At 36.7% G+C, this 16,881-nt stretch overlaps 2 protein-coding genes, 1 non-coding gene and 1 pseudogene across 4 annotated transcripts; 2 read left to right on the top strand and 2 right to left on the bottom strand.

The window, feature by feature from the left end:
* The first annotated feature begins 2,016 nt into the window (after positions 1-2,016).
* On the top strand, positions 2,017-2,103 carry B0H65DRAFT_t130 (annotated as a pseudogene). Its single transcript has one exon. The product of its transcript is annotated as a tRNA-OTHER (tRNA).
* A 6,420-nt stretch (positions 2,104-8,523) lies between these two features.
* Positions 8,524-9,187, bottom strand: B0H65DRAFT_546207 (ankyrin repeat-containing domain protein; the record flags this gene model as incomplete). Its single annotated transcript, XM_062829433.1, has 2 exons — positions 8,524-8,921; positions 8,992-9,187. 2 exons carry the CDS (start codon positions 9,185-9,187, stop codon positions 8,524-8,526), a joined length of 594 nt encoding a protein of 197 aa, XP_062684447.1.
* Positions 9,188-11,361: 2,174 nt separating this feature from the next.
* On the top strand, positions 11,362-11,436 carry B0H65DRAFT_t131. The gene has a single exon. It is a non-coding gene; the product is annotated as a tRNA-Gln (tRNA).
* Positions 11,437-11,494: 58 nt separating this feature from the next.
* On the bottom strand, positions 11,495-13,704 carry B0H65DRAFT_456994 (meiosis-specific topoisomerase Spo11). Its single transcript, XM_062826333.1, has 8 exons — positions 13,021-13,704; positions 12,892-12,958; positions 12,726-12,834; positions 12,586-12,675; positions 12,459-12,539; positions 12,327-12,398; positions 11,960-12,272; positions 11,495-11,904 (listed from the first exon to the last, which is right to left on the bottom strand). Exons 1-8 carry the CDS (start codon positions 13,388-13,390, stop codon positions 11,609-11,611), a joined length of 1,398 nt encoding a protein of 465 aa, XP_062684446.1. The 5' UTR covers positions 13,391-13,704; the 3' UTR covers positions 11,495-11,608.
* Between the last annotated feature and the right edge of the window lie 3,177 nt (positions 13,705-16,881).

Below are 16,881 nucleotides of genomic sequence, written 5' to 3'. Positions count from 1 at the left end.
TACCTATTAGTTAATATTTCCTTTTTATAGTAACTATTACCCCTTTAATTTTAGCGATTTCTTTGTCCTTGTACTTGTAAGCAATAACGATATTATCGACGTGGAAGAAGAGGAATATATTATTTTTAATTAGAATATTAGGCTCTATAGGGAGAATGTTTATATTTATAAGTATAAGGGTCTTAATAAGTTCCTATTATTAGAGAAGGGGAGATATCTACAAGTTATATAGTGCGCGTAGTAATTAAAGTATCTAGCCTTTTTTAATATACTTAAAGGGAGCCTTTATAAATATTACTTTATTAGGAATAGTATTGATGAAAGCGTTCTTTACATTATACTAGGTTAAATCGTAATTAAAGTAGGCGGTTATAGTTATTAGAATATAGAACGATTTCATTATTAGAATCGCTGCGTATATTTTACGAATATTATCCTTAGATTTTTAGTCCCTACGTATAATTAGACGCGCCTTATATTTAGGAACCGGCCGTTTTGGTCGAATTTGTAATTATGTATTTATATCGAACCGAATATTTTATTATTTCCCACTTATTCGATATTGATTTACTTTTAGGATTTCTTATCCTTATATTTATTCAAGTATTTCTTTTTTATAATTTTAAAAAATTCCTTAAAAGAGTAAGAATTGAAATTACTATAATACTTTAGAAGAGGTAGAAAATTAATTCGATAGAAGGTCTTTAATATACCCTTTACTGTATAGCGGTTAATAATATGCTTTATTATTTTTAATTTAGGATTATAGCCAGGATTAATATCGATACCCTTCTTTCTTATTTATTTTAAGAAAGTTTAATCTACGACCTTATTTCCTTAGAAGCCTATAGATCGATTACCCTTTGTAAATAAGAACGACGCGGCCTAGTAAAACTATTAATTTATAATTAATTATAATTCTTTATGAGAACGAAAGAAGTCAGTTATTAAAAATGCGGTTAAATTATTAGGAAGCGTAAGGAAATAGCCTTCTTTTTTATCCTTCGAATTTAAGATTGTACCTTAGAAATCTAACGGCAATTATATGGGTAGCGATAGTAAGGGTTCTAGAGACTCTTATAATATTTTTAAATTTAGTAGTATTTTTAGTACCTACGGGACCTTTAAAGATTTAGATTGAGTTTGTATTTCTAGAAACTCTAATTCCCCCTCTTCCCTTAGTATATTTTCGGTTTCGGTAAGAAAGTTTTAGATAACGGGGCTAGGAATTCTATTATTTATAGTGGGTATAGCCTTAATTTATAAAACGTTTGCTTACGCGATATTTTTTTAATAAAGATTTTTTAATTATATAATTAGTTCTTTAAAGGAAATATTAAGAGTATTATAAATTCTTTTAACGTTATTATTATAAAAGACCTCGTTTTTATTAAATACGACGTTTCGTATAATATCAATAGAATTAATATAAGGATTCTAGATCCTATAAATATTCCTTAATTAGTATTTAATTAAATATCCGACCTAAGCGCGGTCCTTGAATTTTATTAATTTACTCTATTCTTTTATAATTTTTATTATAAAAGTAAAAGCTTTATAACTATATACTTTAAGGTATACGATAGTAGGAGAGGGGTTTAATAGAGGAACGATACCGTTTCTAAATTAGTAGTACGTTTCGAATCGGTTTTGGAGAAATTTCTAATAATATTCCGCCTTAAGGGTTAAGTTATATAAGTATATAACTACTTTAGTAATTTCTATTTATAGTTTATAAGGAATATTTATACTTAATTGTATTATTGTACCCTTAGTTTTAATTGTACCCCTTCAGCGCTCTACGCTGCCATTTTAAATTTATATATAAGGCGTTAAGGGTTCGATATTAGTCCCCTTTATAGTAAATTAGGTGGTAATTTTCTTATTACTAATCATTTTATTATTATATTCGATTATTTAAAGTACAATTTAGTATTAAGTTTATAGCCCTATACAAAAGGATTCTAAATACGCAATAATAGATTCGGCTTCCTTATTACCTAAATAATATACTTAGGGGGGATAGCTCAGTTGGGAAGATCTGAACTTAGTTTACCTTCGGTTTTATCCGAAAGGTCGTAGGTTCAAATCCCGCTCCCTTCTCTTTTATCCGATTTTTCGGATGGAATTTCTTCCCCACTTTCCTCCCTAAATAAGCGTTAAAGATGTGGAGGGCCCGCTCTAGTCCAAAACCCTAGCAATACGTAATTGGGTACGTGTAAAACTTATCCCTACTTGAAGAAACGGCCTTTCTCTCTGTTCCAGCTAATAGAGTTTTAAAATTGGAACTCCACCTCCAAAATCCATTCCGGAGCTACAGTACTAACTCGGCATCAGAATCCAGTCTCACCAATCCCAGCCTACCAAAAAATATATACTATATATAGTATATATAGCCGATAGAGGCTAATCGGCGAAGATTCTAAGTAAGACCCTCCCTCCTCTTTACCCTCAATACCCTGAAGATAGGATAAAAGAAATAATACCCGACGCCGTAGTACCGATCCTGGGTAGAAGGGGGGGCGGGGTCTTATTTTGAAGTGGCTTAGCTAATTAAAAGTATTAGAAAATCTACTGGGACGATAAAATAACGATAAGAAAAAACAATAAACGACGAAGCAACCAAAATCTCCTCCGAGCGCGACGTAGTAAAGTGGCGCATTAAGCGCGGGGGCTAAGGTTAAGGTTGGAAATGGGGTAGCTAGAGGTTTTCATCCGTAATACGGTTTTCCCTCTAGATTAAGAAGAGAAGCAGTACTGTATATTATAAATAGTTACAGCGTGATAAGACTAAATCAATTAATAATATACATAAACGAATTTAAATTACTAGTCTATAATTACTGTTAAATTTGAATACTTCTAGTCCCCTACCTTTATTTCCTTATAAAAGAAGAAATCGACAGCTAATTGTAATTTAAAGCCCTTTAAGTAATTACAAACTTCTTTATATACTTAATGTTATAGGGCTAGCGCCCGGTTAATATACTTGGCTGTTACTAAGCGTGCCAAGCCGAGCTAAGGGTTATTATATAGCGTTAAGGCTAATACGAGCCCTCTAATTCGCCAGACCTATATATTTGCTTAGCCCGTACGGTCTTGGCTCTAATTACATAAAGCCTTCTGTTAATTACTCCCTTCTAGAGTAATCCTTTTCTTTTCTATTAAATATAGTATTTTAACCTCATACGATTATTCGCTATACAATACTTTCGTAGACCCATTATATTATATTTAACCCTTTTTTTAAGTATTACTGTTACTAAACGTTTGTAAGTACTGCTAAAAAGTCTCCCTACCATCGCTCTCGTCCCTTAGTAATAACCTCCCTATCTATAATATTTTAATAATAATAATTCTTTTGAATTATTTAATCTACGAATTCTTAAGAACGCTAGTAATAAATTACCTCTTCGATTAGGCAATTAATTTTCGAAATTTCCATCCTTAACACTATTCCTTTCGATTCGCCGTTATGTAAATTAGTCCTCCCGTATTTCGAAAAAGTTTTAAAGAGTAAAAAAGAATTTAAATTTTAAATTTTAAATATATAAGTTAAATTCTATATAAATAGCCCCGCTATTAGCAATTTACAAATATAATTCTATTATTTATTCGCCTATTTATTACCCGCTATTAAGAAACCCCTTATTACGTTTACTACTATACTTTAATCTCCTTATAAATTTATTAATAAATTTGGATTTATATATAAGAACCCTAATTCTATTAAGCGTATTAATTAAGAATTATATTAATTTAAATAAAGGTTTAAAGAATTGATAGTAGCCTTTATCGTTTGCTTTAAGGAAGTATTATACTATACCCGAGCCGATTCGTAGTTAAATATTATTAAAATTAACTAAATTACTACAATTTTAAATTATACTTAGAAGCAACACCTCTCTGACCGAACTAATATACTTAAGTAATATTCGTTACTATTCATATATTTACGAAAATTTGACGGCAATTCCTTTCTTTTAGCCTCCTCTTCCTCCTTATTAAAATAGGCCCTAATTAATAATAACGCTAATAATCCTATAAATACTTCTATTAATAATACTTTGATAATCCTGTCGAAAATATCGCCATTCCAAAAATAGAAGAATAGGTAGAAGAAGGAGGATAAGTATACGAATCATAAGAATAATTCTTATTAATTTAAATAATATAAGTAAAGAACGAAAATAAATAATATTCGAATATAATTTAATAGGGGCTTAAACAGTTACGATAACAATAATTATAAAGAGGAGGAATATTCGGACTAAACGAAACTGTATTAATAGCGACCTCAATAATATTAAAGGTAAAAGAATACTACTATATTTAAAAGGAGGGACCTCTAATTAATTTATAAAAGTATATTATTTATTAATTAAATAGATAGGTTATAAAATAGTACCCTTTACCGTCCAATTATATTAATACTTATTTACAATGTAATTAATAAAAGGAATAGGTATTATATTTCGTAGATACGAAAATTATTAAAGCTATTCCCTAGCGAAGGAATAAAAGGGTAGCCAATTATTAGTAAGAAAAGTAGAGCGATATGAAATATTAAATAATAACTTTAATTCTAATTATCTCTGTTATAAATTACTAATATAATATAATAAAAGAGGGCCCCGGAATTAAGTAAAGCTTAGAAATATCCCCTAATTTAATTTTAATACCAAGTTATAGCGTAATACTATAAAGGTAAATAATAAGTATATCATTACTAATTCGGGTAAGAAGCAAATAATTATATAACATTCATTTAGGGGCTCAAATAGAAAAATTTTATTTTTTCTAATATTATTAATTTTCCCCGTTTAAATAAATATTTAGCTAAGTATAATTATACTAAATTTTAATCTTTTTTTATATATTCAATTACGTTAATTTTTATACATAGAACCGAACTCCCTAAGGGGGAGCAAGAGGGTAATATTATAGGGCTAGCGCCCGGTTAATATATTTAATTATTACTAAACGTACCAAACCAAATTAGGGGTTATTATTTAGCACTAAAGCTAATACGAGCCCTTTAGTTCGCTAGACCTACATATTTGCCTGGCCCGTGCGGTCTTAGTTCTAGTTATATAAAACTTTCTTTCGACTACTCCCTTTCAGAACAATCCTTTTCCTCTCTATCAAATATAGCATTTCAACCTTACACGACTGCTCGCTGTGCAATACTCTTGCAGACCCGTTACATTTAATACTTTAATTTAACTTTAATATATAATTTATAATATATTATATTTAGTCCTTTAAGTCGTACGCTATACTTTTGCTCTATTAGTTTAGTTAAAGTTTCAGCTCTTAGGTAGCTAAATCGAAGATATTAACGAAGGGCTTACCTTCTTAAGGCTTTTATTTAGTATAATTTGTATACCATATAGCAAAAGAAGATTCGTTAGCACTATTTTATAAAGGGATATATTCTAAGATAAATTACTTATATTTAGAAAGGATATAATAAATAAGGGAATTTGAAAGGCGGGAGCGTAAGTAATTATTCTTATATTCTTAATAAATTTATTTATCCTCGAATTGTTTTAAAGAAATGAGATTATAAATTATACCCGGTATTAGAACGACGTTAAGGAATTGGAACTTTCTATTTCCGTCGTTATCTTAGATTATAATTATAATAGTATTATACTTTTCTATAAGAATCCGCTTATTTCCCGCCTATATATAATTATTAGTATTTGAAGGAGTAAAGTCTTTAAAACGATTAACTTTATTAAAAATATATATTATCGTATTTAAATTGAAGATTGTAAAGTCTTTTAATAAGTATACAGCGCTACGTTCTATTATAAGTACTAAAAAATTATTTTTATTTACCCGGCGACTATAAAATTAATTATTTTAGTCCTTATTATTTTATTACGTTCGTAGACGGTTAATAGCTTTTTTTAAATATTTTATCTTTTTTTAAATTAGTATACGCGTACTTCTTAATAGTAAGACTTTCGATTTAGCTTTTATAGGCTAATCATAATTTAGTATAATAATATTAATCTAAATTATAGCCTAGTTACATATAAAATTTATATAGGGATTAATATAATCATTTATTCGCTAATAAAGATAAGGAGAAAGTACGCTTATTTTTATTAATATTCTTCCCAAACTTACTATTCTTATTTATAACCTCTCCCCGTCCCTTTACCTCCGGGCCAAGGTTTTATTCGTCGTTAGAAACGTCTTCTTTAATAGGTTTACTACCTAACGTAACTACGAACGTAGTACCCTTAAATGGGAGGGCGCGACTCTTTCCCTAAATAGTATTCGCTATTACTATTTTACGAAAGTCCTTAGCTACAGTACGGAAAGAAATTTTGAAATTAGGGTTTCTTTCGATCTCCTTATTATATTAGAGTTAGTAATTGTTTACCTAAGCAGTATAAGGATTCAACCTTATAATTATATAGAATTTTAGGAATTATAAGTTTAGTTTATTTACTCTAGTAATTCTTTTAGTAATATAGAAGGCTATAGCCGCCTCCTAATAAAAGGTCTAATTATACTAATTATAATTAATTTTACTAAGGGGTTTAAAAATATTAATAAATTTAGTTCGGGCGAACTTCTTTACTTTACGGTTATTAAAAGCGGTAGACTTATTAAAATTATTATATTACTTATATAAATTAATACGTTTAGTAAAGTTAATCTCTTAATAATTATTTCTAATAGTTTCAAATATCTAGCAACTTAATATAATCTTCTTAATATTTAAGTTAAAGAAAGTCTTAACTTCTATACGCTAATCCGACTTCTTAATTATATAATTACAATAGTCGCGCTTATAATAGAAACCGTAAAATTTAGCAGCAATAAATAAGGTAGCCTCCCTATCCTTTTTAACTTCTTTAGTTTTTCTAGCGGGAAGTTCCTTTTAGTAATTATCAATATTAGGTTCTATTAATTCAATTAGCTAAGGAATACAGTTATTTAGGTTAATATATTTCTAGAGACCTAGGTCTTAAGCTATAGAAATGAAGGTATCTTCCTAAACTAGCTAATCCTTAGGGCCATTAAGAGTAACGCTATTAATTTTAATTGTAGATATTATTAGTAATTATTTAATCGGTTATTGTTATTAGCGATAGCTTTAACAGTCGAATCAATAATATTCTTAATTGTAATATTATTGGTAATGATCGATATAGAGTTCAACGTGCCTTGATTATATATGTATGTAAAACTAGCTCTACAAACTCGAAGCTCTAGCATTTAGGTAAAAATCCCGCATATCCCAATCCAGCTGGGCACGTACACGCCCAGTGGATCCCCTGGCCTCTAATAATTGTCGGCCGCGTGGGGGATGAAGTGAGCCGACCTGGGAGTGCCCGCATTGCTGCGCTGCAAGAGGTCTCATGCACACCACACCTGCACAACTGCACACCACACGGGCAACTAACCGCTGAAGAAGATCCGATGGCTGGCAGCAGCATTTGATCCTGCCTGAAGAACCCCAATTCCAACTGAAGGAAAGCACCGCAACGCCTCGCTTGGCCGGTGTCGTTCGCGGTACCCGGACCTCTCTGTCGTGCCTGCCCACACTTTCCCCAGACCGTCCAGACGCGACCGCGACGGGGGCCAATTGACTGTCAAGGATCAGGGTCACAGACCCCACAATTACCCACAACCCGCTGTGCGGAGAGCGGGTCTGTGTACCCACACATCGGCTGCTGAAGACTTCAACTTCATTCTCTTCAATTTCTCTTCTCGAAAATGAGGGTTGATTTCGATGAAGTCCCATGACCCTAGGTATCCCAAGATCTATGACATACTATTCCTTTTCGTTTCTTTGCGACGGACTGTCAATCTGAATTTTTCTTGTAGTCAATACCATAGCTTGGCCAAGTTGTTCCAGCCCCCAAGAGCTGTCTTGCTCTTCAGCGGGGTATTATAGCAAGCCCCACAAATGAAGTTGAACCTCACACGCGGTGACTTGGGCCGGGCGTGGGGGTTCATTATGTCTCCTTTTGGCACTTTTTCTTCTTTTCCTCTAGGGCTGTATCACAGACGGAATACCCAGTCATATCAATGCCTCCAATTTCTTTCCTACTCGAACCGTATTCAAGCCTCGATGCTTTTTCTCTCTTCTTTCATATTGATAACGAAGCCGGTGCCCACCCCTGCTCATTTCATAAAGATGCGAGCCACCCTTCTGCGATAATATGTGAGCCACAGAAGACTTCGAACACTGATGCTGTGATGCGGCGTGTGCCTTATGTGCCCTCTAGTCGCCAGCTATCTCTACGAGAGATCCAAAACAACTTTCCGCGCTTTCCGCGCTTGATATCCCATCTTATCAAGAGGTAAGCACTGAAGCATTTCAACACTCCCTTCTGCCATGTCATCCAAGCCCAGGGCACCTTTTTGCCAAATATGTCCATCAATTTTATGCACCTAACAGAACAGAAAAACAAATGCCATGAATCTTGTTTATGTGGTATCGTCCAACACCTGAAGCCTCAAACTTTCCCAACAACCATTCTTTCGTCTTTCCTAGTTTTGCGCCGACCCAGAACCCGAAGCCTCAGAAGTGTCACCAACAGACATCTTGAACTCGACGTTTCCATCATCATCCACCTTCAAGCCCTCAGCAGCGGCCTTGAGCCCTTCGGCCGTGTTCTTGTCCTCAAGACCACCCGCCTGCTCAAGGAAGTAATCCACCACGTCGTGCTTCTCGCCGAAGCTGGCCAGGTCCAGAGGCACGTAGTTCTTGTCGTTGGCCAGAGCCGGCGACGCACCAGCCGCCATGAGCAGCTTGATCACGTCGAGATGGCCACCGAGAGCGGCCCAGTGAAGACCAGTGTTGCCGTACTCGTTGGCGGCGTCAAGGTACGCCTGCTTCTCCTCCTTTGGCCGGGAGGTGAACTCTGAGAGGATGAGAGTGACGATATCTGGTCGATGATGTTAGTTTTGGAAATTCACACACTCATATTTGTATCAGAGGGGTTTCATCACACATACCCAAGTGGCCGTTGCCCGCCGCCATGTGCAAGCAAGTCGACTTGCCCTCATCCTTTGCGCTTGCAAGGATCTCTGCGACCGAAACCTTCTCTCTTTCGGCAAGCTCAGTGAGCGTGGTGGTCAAGTCATCCTTCTCACCCGCGCGGGCGAAATAGATGAGATCGTCAATCTCCTCCTCGTTCAACTGGGGGGCCATGTTGTTGATGATGATGAGGTGGGGTTGTGTAGAAATATTTGGTTCAGTTATATGAGTTGAGGGATGTCTGATGCTGGATATCGCCGAGCAAACGGAATGAATGAATGAGAGGCCTAACGGAATGGTATTGTAGGGAGTACTGGCAACTGGCAGACTGAAATCAACAACTGACATCAGAGAGACCCTGCTGTCGTTGCCTCTGCAAAATTTTTGGAGGGGTAAATTTTTGGCCCAAACTGTGCGCGATTCCAGATGCGACCTTCACACTGTGCTCCACCTTCCGAATCTGTCCCTTTTACCCATTCACTGCCCACTCAGCAACCAACTTATATGCACTGCATGTCCGTTTCTTGAACACTCTTCACTCACAAGGTCTCTTCAGCCGTTGGACATCATGAAAAAACTTGGATGATCTTCTGAGAAGGTTTCTCCAGATATTGAAACATTTTGTTTGCAGCAAAATACCTATCGTCGGCGTCATTCCGGTCTTCAATTATCGAAAAGCCATGCATGCTTGCTTTCTTCTCCTTCGTCGGTTGATATATCGACTTTGTCAAAGACCTCAAATTCTTCGGGCTCTGAGCCAACTTGCACACAAAGAACATGACAACTTGAAGATCCATGGTTCGGATGCTTATTGCTCCTGCCCATATTGATAGAGAGGGGAAGCCGAACAGCGCAATCCTGGATCAGGAAGGAGCCATGGCAAGTACGCCTGCGGCATTCTCCAGCGAACGTGCCGTATTCATGTCATGTCACTAGGCAATTATCCAATGACATACATCCTTTTGTTTCTGCTATAGTTCGGCTTTCGTTGAGCATTCAGGCATAACATATTCAGCTTTACAACAACCCATCCTCAAAATGACTACCTCCGATCAGTCTCCGGCGGACGACAAGAGAAACCCCTCTGCTAAGGACAAAGATGCTCGAGCCAAAGTTGAAAGTCAACAATCACACCCAAACCCGGTCCATCTTGAACAAGTCCTCAGTATGAGTGTGCCTCCCACTCCGACCCAGAGCGCCTTCGGTCAATCTTCGACACCCGCTATACGGCCAAAGAGAGACAGCCAGCCGCTCCCCTCGTATCAAATGCCAACCGAGGCATCCAAGAGAAGAGCTTCCAAGAGTTTAACTGGACCAGATGAAGAACCACAGCCACAAGAGACAAACCCCCATCAAGATTTCAGAAATTCTGGCACCAAAATCTTTTGCTGGCGAAACGGAGAACTTCCTGAAAGCATCTACACTTCCGACCAACGTTCGCAAAGCCCGCATTTCATGTCGAGTACCGCGGCATCGAGAGCTAAACAGCTACCTCACAAAAACACAGTTTGTCACCTAGAAGTCAGACATCACAGTAGACTCAAGCGACGAGATGTTGATGCCGCATAGGGTATCTATCGTATTGTTCATGGACGAGTCCGCAAACTTTCACTAGACGACTTTCCGAATCATGGGAACATAGAGAGAGACTGGACACAAGTCATCCAGATGAGCGACAAACCCTGTGTTTCTGAAAAGTACGACATTGAATCTCCCGTTTGCTTCAAAACCCTGGACCAAAAAGAAAAAAAAAATGTTGGCGAGCAACTGAAAGTCTATGTCAGAACTCGGACTCTGACCAACATCTTTAGAATGCCTGCGTACCAGGGTGATATAATTCTTTACCGTGTTGCTCAGCAGATTGAGGGGGAAGGTGGGGTTTTTGGGGGAAGAAGACATTCGATGACATCGACCGTCGTCACGGAAGGAGTCCAGTGATGACCTAGACAATCCAAAAATTTGGGATATATCCATCAGGAGTCCCAGAACGAGGAGGAGACTGCCTCTAACTGAAGCAAGTCTTACTTACGGCTGCTCTGAAGAGGCTTTCTCAGCGGAGGCGGAGTGAAAGAGTCGCCCCAGATGCGAAACAGTTTGTGTCAACCTGAAGCTCTTGGAACGATGACAACAACCGCTTATATCTCCGCCTTACTGTTGAGCATGGATTCAACATGCCAGTTTTGTATCTGCGATGATGTTAATCAGATTGCTGAACACTTTTTCTTCCTTCCTCCATTTCCTGATTATGCAGGTGCAGGACTCATGCCATGCACATGCACCACCCCCCCCCTTTCTCTCAACCCTCAACCAGTACAGGTACTTGAAGCAGAAATTGGAGTCATCATAATATTCGATTAGCTCAGTTGGTAGAGCGTTGTACACTGAAAGTACAAAGGTCAGGAGTTCGACTCTCCTATCGAATGAATCCCCTGTGAACCTACCCTTCTTGGGTAGGTTTCTGGGGAACTACTTTTTGCAGTTCTCTTCTTAGTTATATTTTATTTTAGTTTTTAGCTTCATCATCTCATGATTTGTTTTCTTCTCGTTATCCTGTGTCTGAAAGACAATGTTCCCCAAACCTATCCCTAGTTCCTGTTAATGCGAGTTCACGTACCTGCTGTGTGATAACAGTCTCTCATCCAACCAGCTCGTGATATCACCGAAATCATCAACCGCCTGTATCTCCGCCTTGATATTGAGCATTAACATTCTCTGCAGTTCTAGCTTGTGTTCCCGCCCTGTAGCGTCAAGTCTAGCCGTAGCGCATATGTCTCGCAAAACACTGACGGCCTTCCCCCTGTCCCCTTCGTTGAGTGCCGCTGTGCAGTCGCTTGGGTGGCTTTTCGTTCGTCGAGTTCTCGGTCTCTTCGCCGGGCGTTGATCTTGGAATGCTGTGTGGTTTGAGAAGTTAGCATAAGCCATGTACCTGCCAAACGATACACTCACCATCTACAGAATAAGCGATTGATTCCTGACTCGAGAAGTCTTGGCTCGATTGGCTTCCCTGACTGTTAGCGGAGTGATCTTGCGTTACCACTGTCTTTGAGAGGACATCGCTACTGCGAATTCCAAGCCATCTTAATCCGGGCACCTTGGTGCGCTCCTCGTGATCTAGGCGCTGGCTGCCGTATTGGTAAGTCCGAAGAATAGAAATCCCATGGGGATCGAAGTCGACCAAGGCCAATATGGGTAAACGTGGTCGAACTGAGTGGAGGGCCGCGAGGAACTTTCGTGTAGCAAGGTCGGGATACCCTTTTCCCTGAGAGTGTCATTGTTAGCACCGTTGCTATCGTAGAGGATGTCATAGCCTTACAGTCACCAGAATTCCACTTCCTGCCCGAGAGACTGTGTGGTAGCGCGAAGCGGACAGTGTTCGAAAGGTGGCCTGCTCGGATACGTCAATGGAGTTCTTTTGTAAGAATATACACAGATGGACACAGCATACCTCCTTCTCAATCACCAGCAGCCATTTGACGGATTGAAAGTCGACTTTTTCGACGGCGCTGATTGATGGTAGCAAAACGCCCTGGAACTGTCAGTCAACAGAGCTACTGGGCGGCATCAATACTTACACTGTCAGAAGACTCGGCACAATTGATGCTGGTACCTCCGCGCATGATAAGTCTTATCTGGCCAGCAAGAAGGCCCTTTGCGGTGGCTACCTAAAAGATTATGAGTGAAAATATTGGCTGAAAAGGTGTCAAAGACGTACAATGTTGAGATCATTACGTCCCACTCCAAGTGTGAATGCAACATTGTCCACCATTTCGTCAACCACGCTCTGTGACCTGAACAGTTCCATGTTCTGGTAGTAAATGTTCCTGTCCAAGTCAGAAATAGTTGTGCAAACACTGATATAAACACTACTGGTTACGGACCTCTTGGTGATGAGAGTTCCGGAGAGGAGTGCCTCATGGGAGAGCTCGATGATGCGGAACAAGGCTTCTGTATTTAATGTAGTCAGTGCGACGGAACTTGGCCGACATCAACTTGGTGGAGTGACTGACCAAATCTTCGAAGCTCTTGGGGGTTACGTCCCGGAAAGCGTACGGAATCCATGTGCCTTCCATCCCTTGGATTTGAGGCAGAAGCAGTCAGGTTGAACGCCTGCGCATTAGTCGACCGCCGATAGGGTATGACGATGGAACTCCCGGCACTGACAGCATCAACAATGGTCTCGAACAATGCCTCAATCTTTGTGAGCGCATCATCATTGGAGTGTCTCTGCGGTATGGCCACAACGTTGCGAGACACTCCAATGCTGCCAGATCCCACCGAAGAACGTTGTCTAACAGGAGGAAATTGTCCATGGGCGTTGCTGGTTGTGGGTTGAGAAGGGGGATTGAGGAACTGGTTGCGTATCGGACAAAAATACATTCTTGTACTAGATGTAGTAGATTGACAAACGAATGATGCCAATCAGTATACTTTTAGTAATGACCGATGGCACAAGGAAGGCAGAGCGAAGCGTGAAAGTTGAACGGGCATAAGAAAGTTCTCCGTTCAAACTTGGTCCCAATTTGGTGGATAAGCGGAAGCTCGAAGTACCTAAGAACATGTTTGTGGAGAAATAAACTGTAATATTGGTGGTACAATGAGCCCTGAAGTAATTTCCAAAATGGAAAACATCATAGGGAAGGTGGTTCCAATGTTCTCTGACTTCAAGGTGCTCCTTCCCATGCTGGTGGTTGTTGATGTCTGATGGATGTCGTTGGACCCACTCGACTTACACGGCACAGTGCAAACTGGTCCACCATCCGATCTGCAGCATCTCCAGACCCCCTCCGCTCCGACCCCACACCCCATGGCCCCCAAGATCTTGGCGCCGTTGGCCCTGTCAAATGTGTCAAAGCTCCCACTTTACGTTCCCACCCTCAAACGCCTTGACAGTCTTAGCACGCTAATTGGATTAAACTAGCCACAACACCGACTTGAACACAAATTTGATAAATTGACCAGATTTAACCGTCTTAATCAACGCAAATTAACCGTATCGCATCGTAAATTATCGAAATCTGTACTAAAAAGTTAGCATTTCAATACTAGTATATTAGCCATCGTTTTATTTGGCGTTTTTATTATCTTTGCTAATCTTTTCGTCGTACAATATAATAAAGGTTCCCAACGCAAGCCAACGAACTATTGTAAATTTAATACTCCATAACAACGAACATATTAATAATATTATAACGGCCACTAGCGTAAACGTACGTACAATATATTAATATAAACAAAATTTCGATATTACTAGCAAGCCCGTCTTACAATCTCAATCTCCCTAAAATACTAAAAAACTCTCTATATAGGCCATAAAAATATATTCGTAACTATAATAACCGTTCATCGTTCATTATCATAACTAATATCGTAAAAGAAATTATAAAGCTATTAATATTAAAACCATCCCTATACCTCGACAAAATGTATTGTAATGGGTCTGCGAGAGTATTGCACAGCGAGCAGTCGTGTAAGGTTGAAATGCTATATTTAATAGAGAGGAAAAGGACTGCTCTAGAAGGGAGCAGTTGAAAGAAGGTTTTGTACAACTAGAGCCAAGACCGTATAGGCCAAGCAAATATATAGGTTTAGCAAACTAGAGGGCTCGTATTAGCTTTAACGCTATATAATAACTCCTAATTTGGCTTAGCACGCTTAGTAATAGTTAAATATATTAACTGGGCACTAGCTTTATAATATTACCCCCTACTCCCCTTTAAGGAATTCAATTTTATATATAGAAATTAACGTAGTTAAATATACGAGAAAAGACTAAAATTTAATATAACTATACTTAACCAAATGCTTATCTAAATAAGGAAAATTAGTAATACTAGAAAAGATAAAATTTCTCTAAGCCCCCAAATAAACGTTATATAATTACTTAGTAAGAACTATTCCTATAGTTTATATACTTACCCTTTTTCTTTTATTTATTCTTCTACTTTTAGGATAATAATATTTTTAATGGAGTTACCGAAATATTATTAATAGAAGTATTTATAGGATTCCTAACGTTATTATTAACCGGAGCTTGCTTCGATAAGGAGGAAGAGGTTAAAAGAAAGGAATTGTTATTAAGTTTTTATAAATATATAAGTAATAGTGAATATTATTTAAATATATTACTTCGGTTAGAGAGGCGTTATTTTTGACTATAGTTTAAAATAGTAGTAATTCAATTGATTTTAATAATATTTAATTACAAATCGGTTTAGGCACAATATAATATTTCTTTAAAAACCGAGCGATGAAGGTTATTATTAATTCCTTAAGTTTTTATTTGAATTGATATAATTCCTAATTAATATATTTAATAGAATTAGGGTCCATATATATAAATTTAAATTCATTAATAAATTTATAGGAAAATTGAAATATAATAGTAAATATAACGAGGGGTTTCTTAATAGTAGGCAATAGGTAAGCGAATAAATAATAGAATTGTATTTTTGAATTATTAATAGCGGGGCTATTTATATAGAATTTAATTTGCGCGTTCAAAACTTAAGTTTCGAATTCTTTTTTACTCCTTAAAATCTTTTCGAAATATAGGAGGATTAGTTTATATGACGGCGAATTGAAAGGAATAGTTTTAAGGGCGGAGATTTTCAAAATTAATTATTTAATTAAAGAGGCAAATTATCGTTAGCGTTCTTGGGAATTTGTAGATTAAAGGATTTGAGGGAATTATTGTTATTAAAATATTGTAGATACGGAAATTATCGTTAAGGGACGAGAGCGATGGTAGGGAGACTCTTTAGTAATACTTATAAACGTTTAGTAATAGTAGTATTTAAAAAGAGGGTCAAATATAATATAATAGGTTTACGAAAATATTGTATAGCGAGTAATTATATAAGGTTGAAATACTATATTAAATAGAAAAGAAAAGGATTACTTTAGAAGGGAGTAGTCGAAAGAAGGTTTTATATAATTAGAGCTAAGACCGTACGGGCTAGGCAAATATGTGGGTTTGGCGAATTAGAGGGTTCGTATTAGTTTAAGCGCTATATAATAACCCCTAGTTCGGCTTAGCACGCTTAGTAATAGCCAAATATATTAACTGGGCGCTAGCCCTATAGCATCCATACCTTTTTAACTAACGAATACAATGTATATATATCAAACGAAACTATACAACGCTATCTATATTAAGAACGTTGGAAAAAAAAGAAGTTAACATTTAAAATAATATAATAAGAGCCTAAACTAATAGTAAAATAAATAATAAAAATATTGATATTTATTACAAAAATATTCGTCTTTTATAATAAATCTAGTATAGACTGATACAATAAAATTCATCGTATTAATTAGGCTCTCCACAATACTATCGCAATAATATTAAGCTACTTTAAATGTAGTAAACAATATTATATTCTTCCAACTATATTAATTAATAGCGTACTCGAAATACTAATTTTTAAAAGATAAACAAATACCCTAAAGTTTATTAAATAGTTAAAAAATCGCCTCCTCCCTATAATAAATCCCTTTCCTAATCGTAATAGTATTCTAATAATAAATAGCGCGAATTAGTATCTATATAATAAATTCTACTATACGTATGTAGGTATAGGTATATTACTTTAATATTTACCGCTATACTCCCTAGAATTCAACCCAATCGAAATATACTTTAATAATTTCAAAAAGTATATAAAGCGGGTATATAACGACGAAGGTAGCGATAGGATGGCCAACAAAGATTTTCCTATCTTCTTCCATCGAATTACTAAAAAGTGTTAAATATAGAATATAATAGATCCGTAGCTACTTTAAAAACACAAAATTAATTATAGAGGGTATTAATAATATCGATAAAAATTACACAATTCTATATACCAACTAACTAGAAGAATTTAAAA

The sequence above is a fragment of the Neurospora tetraspora genome (assembly GCF_033439725.1).
Source record: "Neurospora tetraspora strain CBS 560.94 chromosome Unknown B0H65scaffold_2, whole genome shotgun sequence".
NCBI lineage: Eukaryota > Fungi > Ascomycota > Sordariomycetes > Sordariales > Sordariaceae > Neurospora > Neurospora tetraspora.
The sequence above is the reverse complement of the archived record's forward strand: the minus strand, read 5'-3'. Positions and strand labels throughout refer to the sequence as shown.